Below are 25,372 nucleotides of genomic sequence, written 5' to 3' on the forward strand. Positions count from 1 at the left end.
ACATGAATACATCAGAGTGCAATAGTCTGTTCTCCCTCAGTGCTACTACGAGCCAACAGCTGTGCCTGAATGGACTTCCTGCAGTAAAGCAGGATGCAGGATTTAAATCCAAGGCACACATCGCAGTTGTCCTGGAAACCAGCCCCCCTCCTAACAAAAACAAACAAATTCAAAGCCGTGGATGACAGATTTTCTGTAACATAACACTTTAGATTACAGCATGGTCTTGTTGTTGTTGCTGGGATGCTGCACTTGTTCCAATATGTCCAGATTTAGGAATTACAGTAAAAGTAAAAGTGCCTGGTTTTACCTTCATTTAAACTCACTATTGTATACCTGCTAAACCACAGCTCAAGCCACCACCCCCAGGTGTTTCAGAGCAAACTAGTATAAAATGAAACATCTTTTCAAGTTGTTCGTGTTTCCCCATTAAAAAGAGGCAATCCCCATTGTTTAGAAGGGGAATTTCTAAAAAAGAAGTCACACATTGGCTCTTTCACAGCGGCCAAATGTAACCAACTGCTTGAAACATTGTTATTAGAGCTGTTTTTGTACTAGAGTAGTTTTATATATTGTACCTGAGTAAAGGTTAAGTGAAATAAGTATACTTTTACTTGTAAACCTTCCAGCTTCCTTGATGTGTAAAATTCACTGTAGTTTAATTATATTTAATTTGATTACGTGTGAACTGCATCACTGTGAGAACTTTCCTGCTTTTGTTCTACTATCATTGCCTCAGAGGATACATTAGAAGCCATCTAACAGAGTTAGAAAAACTGAAATGTAATGAAACAGAATATTAATAACATGTCACATTAGCTGCAATTGAGTGCATTAAATCCATCAGACCACAAAAAGGATTGATGCTGGTGAGTCATTTTAGACATTAGATGTTAGACAAAGAGTCACAAGTTTTGCCAGAGGGCACTGAAAAGTTTAAAAATTTCCCCTCTTTGCTCTAATCACCTGCTGTCGTTAGTATGTTTCTTGTGATAAACACTTCCCTTTGGCAGACAACACCACAACAGCGTTGCCCTTTCAGACCAAGAAACTGAAACAAAAAGTGAGCATGATCATTTCGCTTCAGTGAAACTATGGCTCTCAAAAGGTCATTCATGTATTGAGTGGCTTTGGTTGATAATTAGTGTGTGCATTCCCAAAACACGTTAATGGTGTTCATTCTAAAAGGGAACCGGTGTTTCCTTACTGCAAGTGCTTTGGAAATCTGGAAATTTGCTGACTAATGATGAGATGGTAGGTAACAACACATGGTGTCCATCTGGGTAAGGTCGTTCGAGAATATGTATCTCATCCTCTGACTCACCCAAAGTTCTCTCACACACACACACACACACACACACACACACAAATAACAACACACCATCAACATCACAAGATCTGTCTGTAGCCTCAACTTTATAAAGTGTCATGAGTGTATGACACTTGAATGGCATTTGGCAGTTTTCACCTTTGACATTCTAGTGCATCAGTCTCAGCCAACCATGGCTCGCCTACTATTAAGAGAGTATGCACGTTACCTGAGACTGTGACGTCAGAAGTCGGCACCTCATCCGCCTATGCGTCATTGGCCAAGAAACACCTCCCACACTTACCCTCCAACCTCCCCCTAAATCCAGTTATGAAGCACAGTAAAGCCCAGTAGCTCAATTAACATACTGACTGCTGACTGCTACTGACTGCTGTCTGCTGGTAAATGAGTGTGTGTATTTGCATGTAGGTTGACATGAGCCTCAGTGGGTGTCAAATTGCAACTATGGCAGTTGTGACATAAGTCAGTGTCTACATGGTTTCACTTCACCTAATGTGTTACGAAACACATCAGCGTGCTCTTCTGGGGGCTGTCTCTTTAGTAGGATACTCTTTAATCTGCCCCCTGCAGGCGAGGGCGTCTTTGCAATGGTCTGACATCACTTCCTTCCTGTGGGGGAGTGTGGCGTCGCCTTCAAACTGTAATATCTTCAAACACCTGTGGTTGTCGGGTCAAGCAGACAGTATGGGCCTGAGAGTAACGCCAGCCCACTGGGAAAGTACGCGGCAGCCCATGCTCGGAAGTTCCACTCAGGGGGGTTAAAGCACCAAAAGCCATTGAAGTGAGGTTGACACATTTGTTATTGTGGTGATATACATCTTACAATTCATCTGTACTTTTTAGAGACGTCTACTTGATGATCGATCAGAGGTCATCAAGTAGACGTCTTGAGAAATGACCACTCACTTTATTGTGTCAAAGAAACATTCAAATGGCAAATTACTGTAGTCATTTCCAAAATGCATTTTAAATATCAAACTTCCAGTGGGGTAAGAAGGAGTAAATTACACACAGAATGTCTCCATCTAGTGGTCCTACAGAAAAACAGAAAAGTTGAAATATTTTAGGGTGAGACATTTCAGTTCATAAAACGTTACATGTGATTATCACGGAAAAACAGACAACATTTTAACATATATATTTTTATTCATATATATAATAAATTTCTATGTACAATTTATTCTTCTTTTGTAAAGAAACAAAATTAAAGAGAAAGCTTTGATTGCAAACAGTGTTTCATACTAAAGGGAGGGAGAGAGAAAAAAAAAAAGGAAAAGTGCTCATAAAACTAGTGTCTGTGTGTTATTTCCCTCCTGTAACTGTATTTTAGGTAGATACAACAGGGGTTTGCCATTGTTTTGCAAGGAGATCAGAATCTGAAGGACAGGATTCCCCTTGAAGTCACTTTTAAGTTGCAAAATGAGAAGTGTCAGACATAATCTCTAAAAGAGATTGACATCATAGCCAGCTCTTACATTATTAAGAAATATCCACCACGCAATGTGAGGCTTTGGCATTATATCACTGACTTTATCGAAGCTCACGAAGGAGACAACCATGACGCTCTCAGCAAACTGGTTTATCGCCTGTCAACCCTTGGAGTTTGCTTTCACAGCTGTGGTGGGCGTCCACTGTTTGCAATCCTGTTTGTGAGTTGATTCGCTTACTTAAACGTGTTTAAACCGAAGTGTTATGAATGTCAGGGTTTAATCACTGACAGGTATAATGATACATTCGACAAAGCACAGCTAGGACAGTAGAAACTGGCCACTGATTCACAAAGGGTGATGTCTGATTGTCTGTCAGTCAGCCGTAGTAGACAAAGTATGACACCGTCAATGCAACATGATCACATAAATAACATCACAAAAATCATCCAGTGTACGGATTCTTCCTTTAGAACATTGGCAGGAGGTAACGCCTCCCCCCAATAATGGTAATACTTTAAACAAAATGTATTAATAACATTTCTTTTCCTTAAAGCAGTTGAGACAGTCATGCAATATGCAGCCTAGTTAAACTAATGGCTGGCTACAGGGCCTCCCTCGTGAAGTTGAAGAAATCCACGGGTCGTGAACTGATCAAGGTTAGCGTTTTAGTAGTTGGCAGGTAAGAGCTTAAATAAGCCGGTGGCAATGCCACAGTATAAAGGAAATGGGGGCCAGAGGTTTGGTGTAACGTGCTAAATTTTAAGTACGCACAGATATGAGTCAGGAGATCAATTCCAAGTTCTAGGCCCAAAAAATGTTCCTAAGTGCGGGCCGTGGTTGACGGTCTGGGTCTAGGGGATTGAGATCCAGGCCCAGCCAGCTTAAAGGTCTTGCAGAACAGAAAATATCCTAGGTAGAAGTACACACACTCCCGAGAATGTCTGCGTGGCAGCTTTAAAGAATCACCACACTGAATACCACTCACGTTTCACAAACTGTACACGTCACGTCAATACAAAAGAGGGTTTTCAGCCACAGAGGACCAGTGCTTGTGTGTGTATGTGTGTGTGTGTGTGTGTGTGTGTGTGTGTGAGGACTCCCTCCTGTTGTGCTCTTGCTGCCTGTATTCCTTTGCTTAGACATCAGAAGGACAGACAGATAGCAGGGCCAGTCAGTGTCTACATTCTGAACTTAGAGACGGTCAGAGGCAACAGATTGAGAGGACTGAGAGGAGGGGCTGAGTGGGTTCGGGGAGAATTGTTTTGTGCTCGATGAGTTTTAAAGGCACTGTCCTGTCACATGATGTCAACAAAGAACTCACAGGGGTTGCCCATAGCGTGCTGGAAGGACTGGCGACTCGCGGTGAGCTCAGGAGGAACGGCTGCTAACTCTCTCCCAGGAGGGGCTCCAGGGGGCGTACTGCTGCTGACAGAGGTCTTGGGGGCCAGACGGGCCAGACAATAAGGGGGAGGCAAGCCTGGGGGGCCGTAGGAGGAGGCATGGCTTCGCTCGCTGTGAGCACATGAGCCTGGCCCCGGCTGGGTGAAGGGGGCATGGCTGTAGGTGAAGGAGGGGTGGCTGTTCTGTGAGAGAGAGTGACTCCTGTGTGACTGGCTGTGGCTGAGACTTGATCGGGCGTGACTGTGACTGGAGACGGCGTGGCTGTGATGGCTCATTTGGCTTGCGGACCTATCACCGCGCCTCCCTCCACGGACGCGGGGCTCTGATTCGCTGCATGTTGACCTTTGACCCTTCTCCTGTGGGGAGGAGCGTCTACCTTTGCCTGCGCTGGGGTTGGATCCACTGCTTCGGCTTCCTGTTGAGGAAAGAAAACAGACATTTTAGCTTGTCCTTCCACAGTACAAGTACACTTAATAAATACACAGTCAGCAGCTCCAGCTCATCAGCTGCAGCTGATTATTGATTATCATTGAGGCAGAAGGTCACACATTAAACAAAATCTATTATAAAAGCTGAATGAAGCCTTCATAAACTGCAACAGACATGACGATAACATGACATGTTATTAAGTGAAAGATCACCACAGTACAATGTATTAATGCTATTAAGTACATTACTGCACTTTGTTTAACGTGTGACAAGATATTTTCTTATGCAATCTAGCAAGAGTCAACAGTCAAGGGCAAACATGATTATCTCAAAGGTTTCTTCCACAAGTTCCACCTGCAGCAACTAACACCAAGGGCTCGATCTAATATTCATACCAACACTGAAACATTCACAGATTATAAATGTAAACATGATACACCTGCATCAGAAAGACCCTACTACACAGCACTTGGTGGATAATACAGAATAACACAGCAGATTTTTTTTAGGAAGTTATTCAGAGTGTCAATTTTGTTTTAAGGTTAGTGTCAGGTCTCGATGCTGTTAATGCACACTGGTGGCGTCATACTGATAGAGGTGTACCACACTCCACGCCTCCCCTTCTGCAATGAGCCCAACAGTACTGGGTAAAGTGGTGCATGATCGCCCCCTATCAGTGAGAATGATAGCACAAGCCTCGGAGTGATCATCCTGCATCATGCACCTCCCAGCACAGTATGAATGCATGCCCAGAGGTGCAAAGAGGGAGAATGGACTGTCAGGAGGGTCACACACAGGATACACACTGACGGAGAAAGACGCATTGGGACGGGCGGAGGGGGAAAAAAAAACCTTAAAGCCACAGTGTGATAGGTGGAGAATGTTGAGCAGAAAGAGAGGAGGAATAGAATAAGATGAAGAGGGTGAATGGTGAGATAGAGAGAGCAAAGAGAAAGAGAGGAGGGGAGGGGGTTAGCAGGCTTACCGGTTCCCCCAGAGTCCTGGGACTACCTCCTCCTTCAGTCTACCGTTGCCCAGCAGAAACAGAGGGAACAACAGAATTACACACACCTCCCAGCCCAGCCCTTCCCACACTATCTAATGGACCCTACTACTGTACACCTGGCCCGTGTCTTCATTACTAATATTACACCAATTTTTATCTTTTCCTTGTCATCCAACTAAAATAGTCTTCGAGTTATGGAGAAACTGCCCCTCAAAAAGGCAAAAAAACGCACACATGCACTCATTCAAACAAGCAGGCAGACACATAATTACCCACAAACACTTGTTTGCAAGTACCAAAATAAACAAAAAACTACAAACTGAAATCATAGAAAATACATCACATGACTATTCTTATCTTTCTGTCATCTCTGTCCTTCCACGTTTCAAAGGTTGCACATGAACCAACTGAAAGAGTGACAGCCGGCTGAAAGCAAGACATGACGATGTCTGGATGAATCACTCAAAACAATGAAAATTAGACTGACAGATGGTAACATGTGACTTACCACATTACCACATTACCACCTTAAAACGTATACTACAACCACACTATCACAGCCACCCAGTTACGTACTGTATAAACCCCCCTGGTTCTCCACTCTCCCTCAATGCAGATATCAAAACCCATGCAGCAGCAACACAAAGCACTATCACGTTCTGATTCAAGATGAAAACAAAATATCATTCGAGCACTGATGGAGAGGGATGGACTCGGTGTTGATCATTTCAAGCTGGCGATTTGTAATTGTTCTTTTGTTTCGTGTACACACCCAGTACTGCAGAGCTGTCCGCTGCATGACTCAAGATGCTCATGATTGACCTTGACAATACAGGACGCGTTTTAGAATACACATATTGAATTAATAAAAATGCAATGTCAACCTCCTGCCCAGTGAGCCAGAAAAGCTAACATTAGCGTGAATCAGACACTTGTTAATACTGATGTCATATGTCAGGAATACTTAGATTAGGGTCATGTTGCATGTTGAGTCAAATTATCACATTAATTAACGAAAGGCTGATAGAAAACTCAAAGGCCCGTCTTGCCCCTCCTTGTCATTGCTCACCCTCGCTGTGTTGGCTGCCTGCGCTCCCACTGTGGAAACTGTGGCATGGGTCTGAGTATCCTGGCGGGAAGCTGGGGGGTGCGGAGGGAAAGGGAGGGTAGGGGAATGGCTGCCCGCCCAGGGGCCAGGGGTTGCTGGTTGGAGGGAGTGGTGCCAGAGTGTCCTGCTCAGAGCCTCCGCCGCTGGATCCCTCATTTAAATTGAGTGATGCCATGTCTTATTGGAGAAAAAACAGAACCAGAGAGGGAAAGATTTAGTACAATCCTTCTATTCATTAAAAAAAATAGCCATACACATGGAGTTGCATTATTGACACACTGAGAGAAGTGGCTGTACTTTGGCAAAGGTCCCCGAAGGTGTAGTAACACTGCTCAGAGAAGGTGATCTTGTTGACGGTGTGTCTCAGGTAGCCATGTTTCAGCAGACTGCTTGCGTACTTCCGCGCATCCCGCCGGTCCTTGAATCCCTCTACTCTGGAGTAAAGCCAGTCCACCACGTCAGCACCTGACACAGCAACAAACACACACACAGACATGTAGGCTCCTGCTCTAATGTGTTGCACAGATGCTAAATGCTGTAAATACGCAACAACCACAGTGGTCACAGCAGCTGCATGTAGACAAGCAGCACAATGTAGCAAGAATAAAGTTGGTGGAGTTAATACCAAAACTATGCATGATACTTTTCAGGCCTCAGACTTTGTGGTTGATAAACGGAAACTAAAAACCTGCTTAAATGAGTTGCAACGCTGATGTTATTTCTTGTATTTAGGAGAAATAAACTGCCTCACAGAAACGACTTGATGGACGATTACAGATTTAATCACTTTCCTGTTTCAAATTTCACATTTGTAATTCAACTGTGCACTCTTGGCAAATAAACATATTCATTTATTTGATCTTCTTTTTTGGGTGTTCATTTTAAAGAGTTACAGGGGCATAATTCCTCATAGACAGCACCAAGGTTCAGAGCAGTATATACATACAACACAGATCTGCATATTTCTCCCCCCCCACATGCATTACTTACAGTAAACTACTTTTAAAAACTCCAAATCTTAGTCTACATGAAACAAAGAGTTGCTTTTAGTTTTGTGTGTGCCCACACGGCTCAGCTTTTCTCACCAATGACAGCATTGGAGATGGTGATCTTCAACCACATCCTGTCTCGAATCTCGAGGCCAGAGTCAGGCAACTGCATCACCTTGACGAGGGTTGCCATGTCTGTTTTACTTGCAGATAGGGGCAAGTCATCAAATTCTGGGATGGGAGAGGAGTTTGTGAGAAAATATTGACAAGCAAAAGAAAAAAACTTTATCAATTGTTTAAATGTTGTAAGGTTATCATAATTACCACAGAATGGATGTTTCATAGTGTGTGATGGAGGTGGTGGTTGGTTGTTTTTACCATAGTGCGGGTAAGGTCCTGTCAGGGCTGTGGTGTGTGAAATCCAGGCTGCAGGGTCAATGGGTCTCACTGGCTCAGCTGAACAAAAGAAACAAGTGAGGCAATTTTGACAGGGACATTACTTACATTGCTCCGAATGTAATAAAAATATCACTTAAAAAATATGTATTTGCTGAGGAAAATTAGATATGTATCCATGTGATTGCGACATAGCACTAGTGTCTGTCTTACCACGAGGGATGGTGAAGTAGCTTCGTGGAGACGGGTCCCAACATTTGGCAACAGTAAGACTAATAGGACTGGAGAGGAAGCAAATAGAAAACCAGTTTAAATAAAGATCTTTCAAAGACCAAAGACGCGGGAACAGACACATTACACATCCTACACATTACTGACCACAGTATGTTGTATTGCACAGCCATCAGATGTGTGCTGACAGATATTCATCGGTTCCACTGAGAACACATCAGTGTTTTTCAGTGGAAAGTACTTAACCACGTCACCACGAGCCACTGAATGACTCCACAAGATAATCCACATATTCATACTGTAGACTACTAGTGCGTACAGCATCGTATGTACTGTAAATGCTCGCTCTAAACTCATATAACCAGCAGGAGAGCGAGGCCAGAAAATAGCTGACATCAGCTCAGAAAGTCACTAGTCTTTTGGCAACAATGGATAAACTGTAGGGATATGCTTGTATTTTACAGTCAAGATTTTTCTCAATAGGCTTTCCTCTAATTCTTGAAATCCTTTGAATACCCAAACGTCTGATTTACGGGTTAGTCAGAAGGGGAAGATTACACCCTACATACAGTAAGTTATGCTCTCTATGTGATAATCTTCTGCAGCAGAGAGTTAAATAATCACAATGATCAGCTGTATGTTCTCACCCAGTTTTGGAAACAATCTCTCGGAGGATCCTCACAGCGTCGTCATTGCTCATGTTCTCAAAGTTTACATCATTCACCTGGTTGACAGACAACAAATATATAATTAACTCATTACATCAAATTACATTACAAAAGTATACGATGTGTTTTATTATTATTATTATTATTATTTTGAAGCTCTCCAGGGGGCTCAAATGTCTTCATGTATTTGTACTGTGCACATTAACCTCTCATAGGCCTGCAGATCCTAAGCTGCTTTCTATGGGAAACACAGTCAAAATAAGACCACAAACAAATTGTAATCACCCATGGTGTGTTTTATAGTGGGAGTAGCTTTACAGATCTGCCACACAGAGATCAAAAAAGAGGCAATAACAGGAAGGAAAAGGAGAGGCAGAATTACAACTTCAATAAAAGAGACTAGAAACGGAAGTGAATACAACGTGGAGGTTGTTAACAGGCCACAAAACCTCAGATAGAAATACGTGCCTCATATATGTATTTCTATATATACATGTGTCATGTTCCACTTTCACACTGTACAAGTAGCTGCAGCAGAGGTGTTTTCATCACACAAAAAAATAAAGAAGTATCTGCTAGTGTACCTGGAGGAGCATGTCTCCAGGTTCTATTCTTCCATCAGCAGCCACAGCTCCTCCTTTCATGATAGAGCCGATGTAAATGCCGCCGTCTCCCCGGTCATTACTCTGACCAACAATACTGATACCCAAAAAGTTGTACTTCTCTGTCAGGGAGAAAGCAGGGAATGAGTACGAGCACAGTATCTGAAAAACATTATAAGAGTCATGCTTGTACATTAAAACATATATAAAAATAAAAATCATATTTATGAAAGTGTCAGGTTTACCCATGTTGAGCGTGACGGTGATGATGTTGAGGCTCATGGTGGAGTCTGTGATACTGCTGAAGGATGAAGACTGGAAAGGCAGGAAGGAGATACGATAAGTAAAGCATGAAGTCTACATCAATCAGCCCTCTCAGCTGTTTCTTATGCTTAGAGGTGCTCACCCGGTCTATTTTGGCCACTTTGTGCCTCCGCCGGCGGCGCTTGTGTCTGCGCATCAGCTGTGAAGAAGAACTCTGTTCTGTGGAGCTACTGAGCCTGAAACACAGAAGGAGAGTGGGGAAATAATTAGATATTAGACAAAGAGAGTAAAAGCAGAGTGTGGTTCATGTATTTGTGTTGGGTATATCTACTATGGGGACTGTACAGAAATGATCTGACATGTTAATTTTGTTTACAGTGTAAACGTCTGTGTAGATGTTTATAGAGGAGGTAGACGAAATAAAAGAACACATTTTCAGTAAAATACAATAGCCATTTACATTACAACAATCCAAATCAAGTTTGCAGTGCTGTTAAGCCTATTCCCTTTGCATGTTGCTTCCACAACAGAGCGTCTGTAAGTTACTCTATGTTACCTTGAAAAAAGCAGACATACAGTACATATACTGTGCGATTAGTTGATTAATCAATTACTTGACTGAAAGAAAATGTATATGCTAATTCCAGCTTCACAAATGTGCTGCTGTGCCTGCTGGACAGACAAAACAGCAATATAAATACATCACCTTGGGCTCTGAGAAATTGCAACAAGCATTTTTTTTTACTAATATCTGACATTTTGTGATGACTCAAGATGATAGATTAATTGATAATGAAAATAATTGTTAGTTAGTGAAAAATATTTCACATCTCCATGAAAAACAAACATTATGTGCTTTACAGAAACGGCATTTACTGCTGAGATATTGTTTCTCTTTCTTATTATGAACTTCTTTGGAAAACAGCGATAGTTTCAGAAACAAACAAAAGCTACTGATCTGAGTGTCTGGATAGAGCAGAAATATATCTTGATGTGAGGCAGTATGTTACCTGCTAGCATCCTCGTCTTCCTCACTGTCAACAAATGAGCTGGACTCCAGCTCGCTGCTCATTACTGAGGCGCTGTCGTAACCCATGGCTGAGTCTCTTGCAGTGCGCTCTGATTTCGAGTGACCGTTGATGCGAGGGACTGGAGAGAGAAAGAGCAAAGCAGCAGTGAGTCAGACGGGGGGGCCGCGTTGCTCGTCGCGAGGTCAGATCAGAACGAGAGGGAGCAGCCAGGAGGGGAGGAAAATCAGTGCTAGTGAGAGTGGTGGAATTGGAAAAAGATCATAGTTATCTGAGCGACAGTGACAGAAACAACAGAGGAGCTTCTGGAAGATTTTAGCATTATTGGAAACATGAACTGAAAAGCGAAACTTGGATTTCAGTCAGACCCCACGGTAGAGTACAGGACAGTGACAAACAAAACATCAACAATTAACTTCAGCTTCAGTAGAATATTGAAAAGATAGAAATAATCATTCAAAGTGGAAAAATGAACACAGCTTCCTGGAGATTTACTTCTAATACAAAATTCCCAGCAGTGTACGACCACCCTGCCCATCTCCATACGTACATTGCCAGTGAGGCCGTGCTGTCTCAGGGTGACAGCGGATTGGCTGGAAAGGTCTCATAAGGCGAAGAGGGCGTGGCAGCCAGCGTATTCGCCGAGAGCAAGCAAAACATTCCAGCAATGTGGTAGTTCCCATCGCTTGCTCCGCCCAGAGGGTGCTTTTATGAAAGACGAGCTACTGCACATAAACACTCAATCAGCAGAGGGACATCCACTGTCAGGATTCACTCAATCATGTTTCCTCCCACGCACCAGAGGACTGCCACACCAGAGACAGCAAAACAAAGTGTGCAGGTTCACCCAGGCAGACTGCGCCTTTATGCTCTGCTCCGCCCGTGCAGGCCGAGGCAGTGCCAAAAATAGGGAATAAGAATAAAGATACTCTGTAGAGAGTGGCCAGTGAGGAAACAAGAAGTGAGTGAGTCATCTTCTGACTAGACATGTGAAACTTTGTACACAATGTAATCATGACCTTTTCAAAAGTTGTGACATTTTAAACGCTGTAAAGAAAATCACACATTTTCTTCACAACATTTTTGTTAACTATGATCTTAAATAAATAAATAATTCACTCATCAGATAAAGTCAATGTGTAACCATTTAAATCGGATATTTCTCTACCGGTGGGTTAACATTACATGAACAACATCACCCTATAAAAGCTCCCAACAAGAACAATAAATCTCTCTCCTCACTGCAAAACACGAACCCTCCTATTCTAACTAACTTTCTATAATGACATTGGAATGAAAATACGAGCATTAACCTAACCACACAGAGAAATCACGTGTATCATGTAACATATTCAAATGTCAAATATCATCAACGGACATAACACAACAAATCCCTCTCACCACAGCCGACCGCGTGCCTTCATCCGACGCACAGATAAACTGAGCTGAGAGTCGGGAGAAAGTATTGCCTCCTCCCTCCCTCCCTCCCTCCCTCCCTCCCATGGCACACTACTATAGAATGACTGCTAATCTGTCTCTGACCAATCAGATGATGGGATTCTCCAAAACAGAGATAATATGGGATTTGAGATGATGTGCTGTCCTCTCCCATCTCTGCCTCAGGTGACAACACCATCAGGTTAGTAAAAGCCCAAATACTTCTAGCAGCATCGCATCACCAAAAAAGGATCTGAGGATACTTTTCAGGACAGTTTTACCAGCTGTGTTAGTGCTTTGTGTTAATACTTTAATACAAGCATAAGTGCTTTGGCTTAGCCATGTCGTCTTTGACCTCAACCTTGAAATCCAAGCAGCGCTGAACAGCATAATGCTTAATGCAATGGCTATGCTTTTTTGCTCTTTTGGGGTATTAAATATCCTCTGCTACAATGTAAAAACTGAATATTAGAGTCTTGTCTTACAACAGGTTAAGATGTAAAAGCACCTGGAAGCCCTGAAACAGACCCCATAACTCCATCCTACACCTGTTCACCCTCCTAAAACGTTCAACTGCTGCATTATTCATCCATTCATTCTCAAACGCTGCAGCACAGTCAGAAAAAAAAAGAAGGGATATGTTTACCAGGGCTGAACACTTTAACTGATCACTGTAAAACAGCTAGCATTCACACTGAGACAAAATCACTTGAAGCGTGTGTATAAGGTGACGGGGGAATTCCTGCTGCTGCTGATGCTGCAGGCTGCCAGGTAAAGAGGCGGGGCTACTGTCTCCTTCTTCATATGTCTTTACATCCAGGCCATGTGACTGGGACAGCAACCACTGAGCCAACACAGCCAAATTGAATTACATTATTTCTTGCTTTCTTGCTAGATTTACGAGCCACGAAACTGCCGGTAAACCAGGAGCGAACTACCCAATTCCCCTGATGGTTTCACTTAATTAGAGCTAACAAACAAGCAGGCGAGGAGATGCCAGGAGAGGAAACAGAGGAAGAAAGACTGTATATGTGTGTGTGAGAGAGAGAGGGAGGGAGAGGAATACACGATATGATCCTTAAGCAATTCTCTATTTATTGTCGTCTGTATGATATATGTGTCAGTAAACACAGAGGAGGATGGAGGACAGACGCAAAGTTCATTAGGCTGGAGGTATTTCCGCATCACCCACAAAACAACAGATGTGCAGTTGGCAGTTAGCAGCAGTGGATCTGACGCGGTGAGCGCCAGCAGTATGTCTTGAGCCAAGTCAAAAGCGCAGTCACAAGATGCACAAGAGCGATGAAATCAATGCATGTGATTATGCAATTACTCTGCTGGGATAAAGCTAAATCCATTCCTAGCATGCGAGACAGTTACAGCTTTTTTCTGCAATCTCAACCTGACGCTGTATTCTGCGCTACTAATTGCATAATGAGCCTGGAGCGCAGAACGCAAAGAAGAGAGGACAAGGGGAGGAGAAACAGAGCGAGGGAGACAACTGGATTTGCTGCGAGTAAAAACAACAGCAGATTGTGAACATCAGAAGCTGCTGGTTTATGACTTCCTGCCATAAAAGCAACTAATTCTGCCAAAATGTCTGTGTGGCGAGGGCAGGAATAGAAGGACGCGGATAACTCAAAATACCGCAGGTATGATTTTGCCGATAACAGAACACGCCTTTTCCTGCAGCATCAGTATACCCTGTTCTCGGCTGTGGACAGCGCAGACGTGATGTTGCCTGGCTGGCTCTCACATTAAAATCATTGAGCCTGTAAAGGAGAGCAAGTCCTTTGAAGGAGCAGGAAGAAAGGCGTCTCTCGCCTACCAAAGTGATTTTAATAGAAATTGCTGCTGTCAAAATGGCAAAATAATAAAACAGATGTGTTCGCACTTGATAACGGTTTTCAGGGGCTTTTAAATTCAAGATCCTAACTATTTCTTTTCCAGGTAGACTGCAGATGGATCCATTTATATCTCAACAATAGCTGCAAAAGACTTTCCTCTGATATTTCACAAAACACTAGTGTCTTCTGACAGGGTATAATCATTCTACAACATTGGAGTGTGACTACCAAGTGGAAAACAGCCTCTGACCATAAACCTGAGCCGCACACAGGAAACAGAGGAAGGACAATTATTGGGCAAGACAGTGAATTCCAGAAACGTTGACATACAGTGAACTTCACTTCTTACTTTCTTCACTCTTCCAAGAATTCGAATATCTACGTGTTTCTTGGTCTCGCATTGCTAAGGTTCAACACACACCATGTGATCCCTGAGGGCCTTTTTTTCATACATGACTGCTGTCTGTCCACTTTTTTTTTTTTTTTTTTTTGTGAGTGACTTGAGCAGGGTAAGACAGTTAAGCGTTGAGTGAGAGGCACCGAAATATAATAACTTCAAAATGACAAGATAATTGCATTTTTAGGATCCATCTGTTCCTGGCTGATAATACTCACGCTCGGTTTCTCGAGCTCTCCTCCGCGCCCGCTCCCTCTCTCGCTCTCTGCGGTGGCTCAGGAGAGACTCTGTACCCGTCTCGGTGTCCAGGCCATCTCGACTGCTCACCGCATTGGCACTGCAATACACACATCGGAAAACTTCAGTCAGATTCATAATGATGTACCAAAACACACACACACACACACACAGAAAGTCTTTCAAATGAATTCTCCAGCCAGCCTGTGACCAACACTCCTGAACATAATCCCCAGTTACAATATACTTCTGTCTGTTATAATATCTGTTTGCCTGCCATTCAGCCTGAGGGGAATATGCAACTCATATTATGCCTCTGTTTCAAATTCAATCCCCCTGGCCAAAATAGCAGTTTCATTGTTCTGCGGTATGTGATGTGTTTTTCACTAAGTGTCATTAATGACCAGATACCCTGAGAGGGAGCCATTCTGGACAATACTGGCATTAATGAGACCTATTGAAAGCCCAGATGGTGCCTGGAGCATGATTGGGAGAGAGACAGAGAGGGGAGAATGACAGATTGCATAAAAAAGCGAGAAGTGGTAGATCAGGTGTGGGCTGAGCAATAAGCAGGCCTGTGTACTTGGGGTCTGGGAGGAGTCTGGGGGTTCTGGAGGGGCTGGAGGGCAGATATTCTGTCAGAGGGCTGGAGACGCTGTGGCCTCAGGCACCAGGGTTAAGGGACCTTCACAGCCACCGGGCACCTAAGAAACCTGAAGCTGGTGAGAACTCTACTCAACCCTGTCAGTCTGTCACACACACTTAGGCATGTGTGCAACATGTACCTTACACCTGCATAAATAATTGCACTTGCACTTGCAGGTGCATGCATTCATGCACACCGATGGCAGCGCTCATATACAAACAGTGTCATATTCATTGTATATAAACAGAACAAAAGAGGCATAAAACACAAAATCATCCTGCAGTTGGTTAAAAACAATGTTCAGCGGCAGTGTGTGGATGATCAATGCAAATTAAAAACACAAGAGCAGACAGGATGCTGTGTCTGCTGTGTTCACTCAGCGGGATAAAGTGCTCAATGAGGCATGCTTACACGCTTCTGCTACGGAGTACTAATGGGTGCACCTGGGCCGGGCTTTCCCAGCGCAGGTCAGTGCACGTGTTCAGATATTACTGAAGATGCATATTTTGGATGCATTTCTATTGGTAGTGATTGGAAGGCAGTGTGGTGTTTGATGTGGTGACTGCCTGTCTGTCAGGCTGTCAATGGGTGCTGACCAGCCGGGCGGCAGGTCTGCTGATCTGGGAGAGGGGGGGGGGGGGGGGGGGCGGGGGATTATCCAAGGCGCTAGGCTGCAGCTGTGAACAAATGCCACCCCCTTTCAATCCTCCCTCCCCTCTGCTGCCAATCGCCACCCCCTCCCTCTTGGGAAATGGAGATGGGTGCTTTTAATGTCCGTTAATCCGGATTACCAGGCAGAGACACATCAGTTGTGTCCATTCTCAGCCCAAAACACTTATTCTGTGTGCTCATCAAATAGAACCATTCAAGCCGACAAACACATGAAATGCATGAATAAAGCACAAAGAGAAAATGAAGTGGTAATAATATTCTAGCTATTTACAGACAGAGGTAAAGGGTGGAAGACTGGATTCATTTTCAGAAAGAGAGGAGGTTCGCTATAGGGAATTCACCACTCTGAGAGAAAGGCCCGCCTGTCTGACTCAAAGAGGGAAAGAGAAAGGGAGAGTGAGAGAGGGGGCGGGGGGAAATGACGTGAGGTAAGGGGGGTCGGCACACTGTCGTTTTGCTCCACAAGGTGGCGGTAGTCCTGGTGAACGCTGGCCGGGAACAATAAAATCATCAGGACAGCTGACAGCCAAACAGCAGGGAGCAGCCCATGGAGGGCAAAAGCGAGCTGAGATGTCAAACACTGGATAAAGAGATACACTGAGACATGACAGATTGCATGTTCTCAATATAGAGCCTCAGCTATATTGCAGTAGCGCTGTAATGGCAACAACCCTCGCCCCCAATGCCCCAAGCCCTTTTAGCTATATTTAGCTTGGGACTTCTCCGTAGCAAGTGCAGTGATATTCTCTAATCTGCCAGTTTGAAGTCAAAGTCTGCGCTCAGGTAACAGTCACCAGGCTGTCGAGAAAATCTCCATTTCTGAGCTTTTAGGCACAGATGTGTTTTAGGGCCACATATGCCTTTATTAACTGAGTATGGATGAATGCTCTCAGTGACTGAATACAATGGGCCTCGCAAAGTGCCAGTATTTGCCTGAAGATGTTTATGCCGTGAAAGCTATTTCAAGAATCAGCAGCATTGGCGGCACACGCATCACGTTTACATCGATAAGCAGACTAACGCCTTACTCCTTGGTGGAGTGGGCGAGAGGGACCATACACATGCAAGTGGGAAAAATACTCACACCCATGCGTGTTCCCACACTTCAGCTTTAACACATACTTCACACACAGGCGCATAGACCACCTACACCTCCCATACAAGCCTATGATGACAAATCTCTCTGATGAGCTTTCTACATTCTGATGAGCACATATGGCACGCTGTGAAATAAAAAGGTCACCCAGTGCACAGGACTGTGTGCTTGAATACATCTGCCTCCGTGCCTATGTGTGTGTAATTGTGCATATATGACAGGCAGTAATCAGCCTACTTACTGGAAGGAGGGGGGGCGTGAGTCTCCGATGCCCCCTGTTCTCTCTAGAGGAGGGGGCAGCTCCGGATGGCTCTCTGTGCACTGGGATCCTCCATCAGAGTGGGCGCTCTCTGCCAGGACCAACTGAGTGAGAGAAAAGGAACGATTCGTTAAACACCGAACACATTCAGCTCTGAGAGAAACACAAACAATAATAAATATTTTGTTGAATGATATAGGGCCCATAGTGAGTGGAGAGAGGATCAAAAACAACCTCAACAGACTCTGCGACACTCAAAGATAAACACACACAGTGATGTTGGCACCAGAGACAGGCACATCTTGTGTACAAGTACACATGAAGAAAGGCTATGAAATGAGATGCTGCAAAGAGGCCTAGAGATGACTGGTGGCTTCGCATAACAACAACTTGAGAAACACGGCAAGCAACATAGACACTTGAAAGACCACTCTGCTTTTACTCAGTTGAGTGTCAGCTCAAAGGATGATGTACGATGACCCAAAGATACAACAACTCTCCTTTCATCTGAGACAGAATAATGAAAGTTAAAGCAGGCAGCCGCGGAAAGACTAACAACTATGTGGGCTATGATTATCCTAATGCGAGCTTTGGGATTCACAGGTGTCACTGTGGTGTCACTAGTATCTTAAGTGAACCCTGTGGGCCCCTTTTCTTTGCTGCATTTCAAAGAGTGAAAGTATTTCTGCATTTTCCATCACCTTCTGTGTCGGCGTGCTGTGTCTGGCGTGAGTGCTGACTGGCTTTCTGTCTGAAAGACATTAGGAATGAGCAGATTTCGCTCTGGTCCTCAGTTCTCCAGTTTTATGGAAAACTGCCTTGTAAAAAAAATAATACTTTTTTTCTGTGAGGAAAAATAACTCCATACTTTTAGGGATGCACTGATCTGACCTTTTCTCTCCCAAAGTGCTCTCTTTTCCCCAAATTTAAATTCTGTATACCACAATGTGTGGAGCTCATTGGGATTATTTTATGTATGGTAACTGAGGACAGGGATTGCTGTAGAGCTGTGGACAACCTGATGTGACTTAATGAATGTAGCTGATGGTGGAAAGACAACATCTTACAATGACATCAATGAATAAACTGCATTTAATATGGATCGGTCATGTCTGGTCGATATTTAATATGGTCACTATCACCCACCATACTGATACAGCAGATTGCACAGTTCCTTCATACTTTAAATAGTGGACATTTGTAAAAAGAAATCGAAGAAGACACACAAACAATAAAGTATTTCTCAGGTTTCTCTAGTCTGTTTACAGTAAGAACTGGCCTAAGTTACATTTGCCTTAACAACAAGATCACAGCCCAAAGTTAACAACCATGATAGCTACTATTGTACTGAAGTGGTGCCTTAAGGTTGGGCAAAGGGTACCCCAAGGTTAGCTCATTTCCATTTTTCAATTGCATGTTATAAATAAAGTTTCATCACATAAAAATGAGGCAACATTTACATCAAAATGAAATTTGTTTTTAAATATATAAAAACAGAAGAAAAAAGCAATAATAAAAAAAAAAAATCACCATATCAAAAGCCCTGTTATTAAATATGCAGTTATGCCGCAGCTTAGATTGGTGAAATAATAGCTCACGCTTGGCATAACTCTCAAGCAGCAAGTGGTGCAAAGATCTGTCACTGTCAATGGAGCTCAAAGAAATGCTGATTGGTTTCAATCTAATACCAAGCAGGTGAGTGCCGATAGCAATGCTTTTCATCAACAAGAAATTCATATTATTTGAAGCAGCCAAAATACACCTAGAATCCCACAACAGTATACTTCAGCTAATTACATTACAAGTCACTGATATAAGGTTACAAAACAAAGTTATGTACTGGGAACGTTGTGTGCAAAATTGAATGCAAATGTTAAAATGAAAATTGTGAACAACTGGTGTAGTGTCTGGAGTGATTCTGGTTGTTTTTGAGCAGCGGTGAGGTATATTTAAACACAAGTACAGGCTTCAAGCCCAGTTGTAAGCATCAACACTGCTTAAGTGATATTGAGCAAGACGGTCCTCAACAACTCTACTGTGTCACTGATTCTGACCTCTGACCTCCCTTTGGAGCAAGCATAATAATGAATTTCCCCTCAGAGATCAATAAAGTACAATACTTATACACTGGATTGTTGCTCTTAGTCTTCCATCAATATTTATGAAAATCAATATCAATTTAAATCCTCCTCTAACATGACAGATTGATATAACATACTTGTCCACTGTTTATCTTCCATAATTACAAACCACTTTAAAGATATAGAAGTTGATAGTTTATCAACAGACAGCAGATAGGCTACACTAGATGGTGTGATACTTCCTGTTTCAGTAGTCAAACTCTGATTGTATTTTGTAACAGTAGCTAAGTTTAACATCTAATGGAATCACTCACACCTATACAATACAGCAGTGAGATCAAGGTGAAGAGTGTTTGAAAAGCTGTGTGGAGGCGTTACATGGCTACATTTACATGATCCTGGAGTGCTCCACATATCTTTGGTTAAAGAGCTGAGGCTGCACGGCCAGGAGAGAGGGGCAGCATTCATCTCACTTACCCAGGACACCACTCTCCCGTTGAAGCAGGGCAGCTTGGCGTTGTCATCGGAAATCTCCTCTTTGACAACCCTGGGGAAGAGGCAGACAGATAAAGTCAGGCTGACCGACCAGGGGAAGGACACAGATTCAGCTCGACAACACAACACGGCACAGCCTGGAGACACTTCCCTTCCCTGACTAGTTTGACACTTACTGAGAGACATTCACGCTTTGTAAGTCACATTTTTCACCAGCTTGGTAAGCTCAATGAGCAGCAGCGATGACACTCTCAATCACTCTCTATCAGTGATTTATGGACATCATGGGTGTCTGTCCAGTAACACTAAGCACAACAATGTGATAAGGGCCGCTCAACCTGGCAAGGATAGGGCCATAAATCAGTAATGAATCTGGTCTAATAGTAAACCTGCACAGGTGAGCAAGATTCACAAGGATTCACTGTTAGACAGACAGACAGACAGACAGACAGATAGATAGATAGATAGATAGATAGATAGATAGATAGATAGATAGATAGATAGATAGATAGATATGTCTGTGTGAATGTTTTATGTGTGAGTGTCAGAGCTGCGGCAACAGGGCATCAAGGCACAGGAGTGTGTATTAATAGAGTGATCTAGTGTGTGAGCCTCCCTCAGTGTGTTCGTCTTTGGCTGTAAATTCCCTACAAAAATACCTCCCAGTTACCCTTTGACCTGCTGGGACACAGTTCAGCAGCAGCCAGTCACCACACCTGCTAGGCTCGTGTCTCGTGTAGATCAAGCCCGGAGCTAGCCGAGGGGTATAGGAGAGGAGTCGACACACACACACTGACACACACACACACACACACACGGGGCTAAAACACGCTGATATATTTACCAGTTTCCATTATAACTCCCTGGATGTCTTTGTGCACAGTGTTTGTTTGTTTTGCAAAGGATTTTCCCAGAATTGGTACAAATAAGCATTTCTGAGACTCCGTGGAGATCCCACATTAGCTTCTTGGCTTTGAACACAGTACATGAAAAGGGAGAGGCGCGACTTGAGAGCAGCAGGAAAGCCTATGAAGATTTTACGCAGGGGTGTCTCTGACAGTGACTTTACAGCACCCCCCCAACCCCCCACCCCCACTTCTTGTTTGCCAGAACTTCCCCGCTACTGAAATGATTAGCCAAGCTAGTTGTGTTTTTGTGCGCGCTGCTGCTTTGGGAGCTCCATTGCTGGGAGTGGTGGACGGAGATAACGTAGCCTTGTGGCTGGAACTGACGACCACAGAGTCTGCTGCTGTGGCCTGTTCCACCTCAGGGAGGAAAAGGGAGGGAGTTGAGGGCTAGGAAGTGTTTGCATCCTCTCTCTCAAGCTGCATGACCAGCTGTAAGGTGACTTGTGAGGATGTGGGAGTGGCCCGCACAAATAAAATATCAGCAATGCTTCTCCTTTCTAATGTGCGACAGGGGTTAGGTTGCCTGTTTCACTGGCGCACACACAGTTCACCAATGTAAGTGTATTTTTAGAGTTTCTGAAAGAACTGGTAAGCAAAATAAATCCTTTAAACATATCTCTGTCTGTTATACGAACTGAAACCAACAGAAGCAAGAAACAATTCCACTCATAACAGATGACGTCTTTAACATGTGCTAAAATACCCATGGTGCCTGCATTCTTTTCAGCTTCCATCTGATATCAGAAGCAGTGTTAGTTCCACCCTGAACACTGAACAAGCACGGACACACACACACACACAAACCATAAGCCCTGTTTAGAGGAGCATGTGTCTGGTGTGGGCTGCTGTCACAGATCTGCCTTCTTAGAGCAGACAGTTTAAATAGGTCTTAACAGATTTCACAGGATAATGACATGAGATTTAGCCTGGTGATCGCTGAATATTCCACTGCCGGGGATATTTGTGTAGCTGGGAAAGATTAGAAGTGTTTGTTTATGCTTTGAGAGACAGAGGAGGGCTGGGTAGTTACAGCATAAACCAGAAACCAGGGGCAGGAGAAGCCAGCCAACACCGGCCAGCAGTCCAAGGACTTCGGTGGGCTGCTGCTAATGATAGTATAAACAGGGAAGCAAAACATTTGTAGTCAAATACAAATGTGAATAGATAGATTTCAATATGACACAGAGACTGACTCAGTTAACAGCTAAATTCAACTTTAACCATCTAGAAAGCTGTTAATAATAGCATGAATACTGTTGATGTCACATTTAGTGCTGTAACCGTGTGCATCATAATAACAAACTTGTGATGTTTTAGTTCCTATTCTATTCACCATATGACAAATATTGAACAGTGATTATCACAGTGAAATGAGTTGTTGTTAATGCTATGACACACAACTGCAGTAGCTATAACCTTCAAAATCCTCAAACAGCAAAAACAAGTGAGGTGAGGCAGGGGTGCATTTGTGCAAAAGAGCTGCAGATTTCTGTCCTATAGGGGCTTAGCATCACTTCCTCAGCAGAAGAAAGATTCCCCTACCAGCCCCCCTGATTTCTAAGGCACAAACAAGACTGTTTCTTTCAGACCTTCAGCTTGGCTGCGTCCTCAGCTCCAGAGTGCCTCTGTGACTTGCATTATAGTGAGGTCTCAAACCCACTCACCACCAGTGGCAATGACAAAATGCCATATCATCACCTTGAAGTCCCAGAAAAAGCCAAGTGGGTTGCTTCAAAACAACCCAGCCTCAATTAGTTTCCTGTCTTATGAATATTGATGAATGAATGAATATTATGAAGAAAAAAACCCCAACGGAGGTATGAAATGTGCACAAAGAATCGTTCCGATCGTTTCATTTGCTGCGCTCTGTGTGAATGGAAATGCCACAGCCCACAGGTTACATGTATTCCATACGGTTCCAAAGGGAACTGAAATGACATGTTCACTGCGGTAAACTGGGGCGTTTTGGGGGCAAACCGTTTATCAGATTCTTGTGGCCATTGCTTAAAGAGCTGATATTGCCAGCACAAATGTAGTTCAGCAATCCCATAAGAAAATGGCTGGTTTTTCCTACACAGCAGGGGGTCCACTACAGAGAACCTCGCACTGACTGCTCATTTACATTTCAAACACTGTCTATAACTGCAAGGGATTTGATGTTTTCCCTCTCTGCTCAGCAGTCTTATTCCTCCCTAGCTAATTCTCCAGCAGCCATACTGTCTGTGTGAATGCAGTACAGCCAGCATGGCTACCACAAAGCGCTGCTATCCTCTGTGCCTTTGACTGGGTTTGCTTCCATACTGTGCCAGTACCATACGGCACTCACAGAGCCCGAATATTCAACCTTAACTCAAACGCGTGAATGCTGATGGAGATGCCTTTTTAATCTGTGTGTAACCGCTCTATGTGAAAACATAGTCATTTGACAATGTCCAATTCACACCATAATTTAACATGTTTTGTTGATGCACATGCAGGAGCCGGTCGGCCTACTCTGGCGGTGTGTTCAGCAACGAGGAGCCACGTCTCCATGTGGAGAAAGCAAACATGCTTTGTTTGTTTCCATAATCTGCTTGTCGATCACCTGAGGCCCAGTGAGCAGCCCGGCCTGCAGTGCAACAGAGGCAGGAAGCCGGGGCTGGGGGACAAAGCAGCGCACCAAGCCTCGCCTGCCACCAGGAAGAGCCAGTTTCCCTCACAGGGTCAGGCTGCAGTGGAAATGTATGACGTTTGGCTCTATAGACACTGCCTGCCTCTGCATTTCCTCCAATCATGTTTGGGATTACAGTGCTAGATATTAACGCGTGTGGGCCCATGTATGACTGTTCAGACTGGAATGAGACACAGGAACTGACACAAATATGTCACCCTCAGCAAGAGGCCTGATACAAGAAGCTCTCGCTGACCAAGAGAGCTGAAGAGCTTTGTAGACCTGGCATAAATCCTGAAAATCAGGACGGGATTACAAAGAGAGGAACAGAGAGAGAAAAGAAAGACAGAAAGAGGGAGGAAGTATTTCTATTATTCCTTAAGTCCAGTATCCAGTGGATAGAGGAAGTAGTTCCTGTGACTTTCTGAGGTAAAATTCACAATGACAAATTATAAAAAGGAGTTACTGGAAAGACAAATTCTACTTAATTAGTCCACAATTAGAAAAATCTTTCACATGACGTGTAGTTTGATCCATATGCCAATGCTAAAACATAATCAGGGATTAAAACATGACTGTTGGTTTAATCATTCATTTCAATGTCTCCTGACGACAGTAAATGACAATACTGTATATCATATGTTTAAATACCTGACCAAATAACCGGTGGACTGTGAGACGCGATGAGACAGCAAAACAATCGCCCCTTCAGTGTGCATCATTTAAACTACCATTATTCCTCAGGAAAACAAACAAGCATTTATAATACTCATTGGAAAAACAAGATCATGAGGACGTAGTGCTGTTTGACAGATCTCCCCCTCTGGGACAATTAAATGCAAAAGTGGCTACATGATTTTATGTCTAACAGTCACAACCGCTGGCTTGATTCACGTGCAGTCCATTGTGTGTGTCTGTAAAGAAAGACAACTTCCTGGGCTATTAAAAGTGGATGAAAATATTGATAAAAAAATTGTTTAAATGGTCATATCTTGACAGAAAAAACATGCTACAATAAAACCAGGCCCAGGGGAACCAAAACAAGACAATACTAAACCTGAGAACTTAAACATGTGGACACTTCGTCTCACATTTATATTCCACATGGTTAATATACTGACACTAATATGGGTTAATGTATTGCCATTAACAAGGGGGGGGGGGTCTGGCTCTGTGTAATACATGCAGGGCTGCGTCATTAGGGCTCTGGACAGATCTGGTCTCACTTCAAACACTCATGTGTCTCCTCCACTGCGCACAGGGTAGCCTGTAATAATGAGCAGGTGCCAGGAGCATGGAGACAGACATGGCACTGTAGTTTGCACACATGCAGCCAGCATCGTCTGATGTTGCCTATATCACGGCCTGTAATAAGCTTTTTATACACACACACACACACACACTGCAATAATAAACAGCAAGTGAACCAGACGGACAGGCTAATAATAATCACAGACGGTGGCCACTTACCCAAAATCCTGGTCCATGGATTTGAAGAAGAATTTGTAGCTATTGACCGGTCGATTGTTGAGGACATTTTTAAAATCCGCTAAGGTGACTTTCTCTGGAGAAACGGACAGTTTGACCAGATAAGGAGTCTCCTCCTCGTCTATGTGATATATTATTTTAGTCTCCGCCATGAGAGTGAGGGGAGGACAATCATTGACACAGGAAAGGAACAAGGGTTGGCAGCGCAATAAACAGGCCTGCTATGTTACCAGCTACCCGTAGAATAACATAACAGCATTCCCTAATACATAAACCA

The 25,372-nt window shown here is 43.6% G+C and overlaps 1 protein-coding gene across 2 annotated transcripts; it reads right to left on the reverse strand.

Moving 5' to 3' along the window:
• Window positions 1-4,055: 4,055 nt before the first annotated feature.
• On the reverse strand, window positions 4,056-25,357 carry LOC139288611 (segment polarity protein dishevelled homolog DVL-1-like). 2 transcript variants are annotated; one of them, XM_070909940.1, is made up of 15 exons: window positions 25,078-25,357; window positions 20,032-20,101; window positions 17,456-17,577; window positions 14,782-14,900; window positions 10,865-11,003; window positions 9,997-10,090; window positions 9,836-9,905; window positions 9,573-9,712; window positions 8,968-9,044; window positions 8,303-8,370; window positions 8,072-8,149; window positions 7,790-7,924; window positions 7,002-7,169; window positions 6,666-6,881; window positions 4,056-4,576 (listed from the first exon to the last, which is right to left on the reverse strand). In XM_070909940.1, exons 1-15 carry the CDS (start codon window positions 25,245-25,247, stop codon window positions 4,056-4,058), a joined length of 2,187 nt encoding a protein of 728 aa, XP_070766041.1. In that variant the 5' UTR covers window positions 25,248-25,357. The 2 variants fall into 2 exon arrangements, with proteins under 2 accessions (XP_070766041.1, XP_070766039.1); XM_070909938.1 differs by having other exon boundaries at window positions 7,790-7,960; window positions 8,036-8,149.
• Between the last annotated feature and the right edge of the window lie 15 nt (window positions 25,358-25,372).

The sequence above is a fragment of the Enoplosus armatus genome, chromosome 8 (assembly GCF_043641665.1).
Source record: "Enoplosus armatus isolate fEnoArm2 chromosome 8, fEnoArm2.hap1, whole genome shotgun sequence".
NCBI lineage: Eukaryota > Metazoa > Chordata > Actinopteri > Centrarchiformes > Enoplosidae > Enoplosus > Enoplosus armatus.

What these genes read in the sequence shown, in the direction of transcription:
- LOC139288611 (XM_070909938.1), bottom strand. Translation starts at nt 25,247, where the DNA reads ATGGCGGAGACTAAAATAATATATCACATAGACGAGGAGGAGACTCCT. An exon ending in AAGTGGCCAAAATAGACCGG is followed by an intron (nt 9,906 to 9,996) that starts GTGAGCACCTCT and finishes CTGCCTTTCCAG; the next exon opens with TCTTCATCCTTCAGCAGTAT. An exon ending in AGGCAGCCAACACAGCGAGG is followed by an intron (nt 4,577 to 6,665) that starts GTGAGCAATGAC and finishes TTTCCTCAACAG; the next exon opens with GAAGCCGAAGCAGTGGATCC.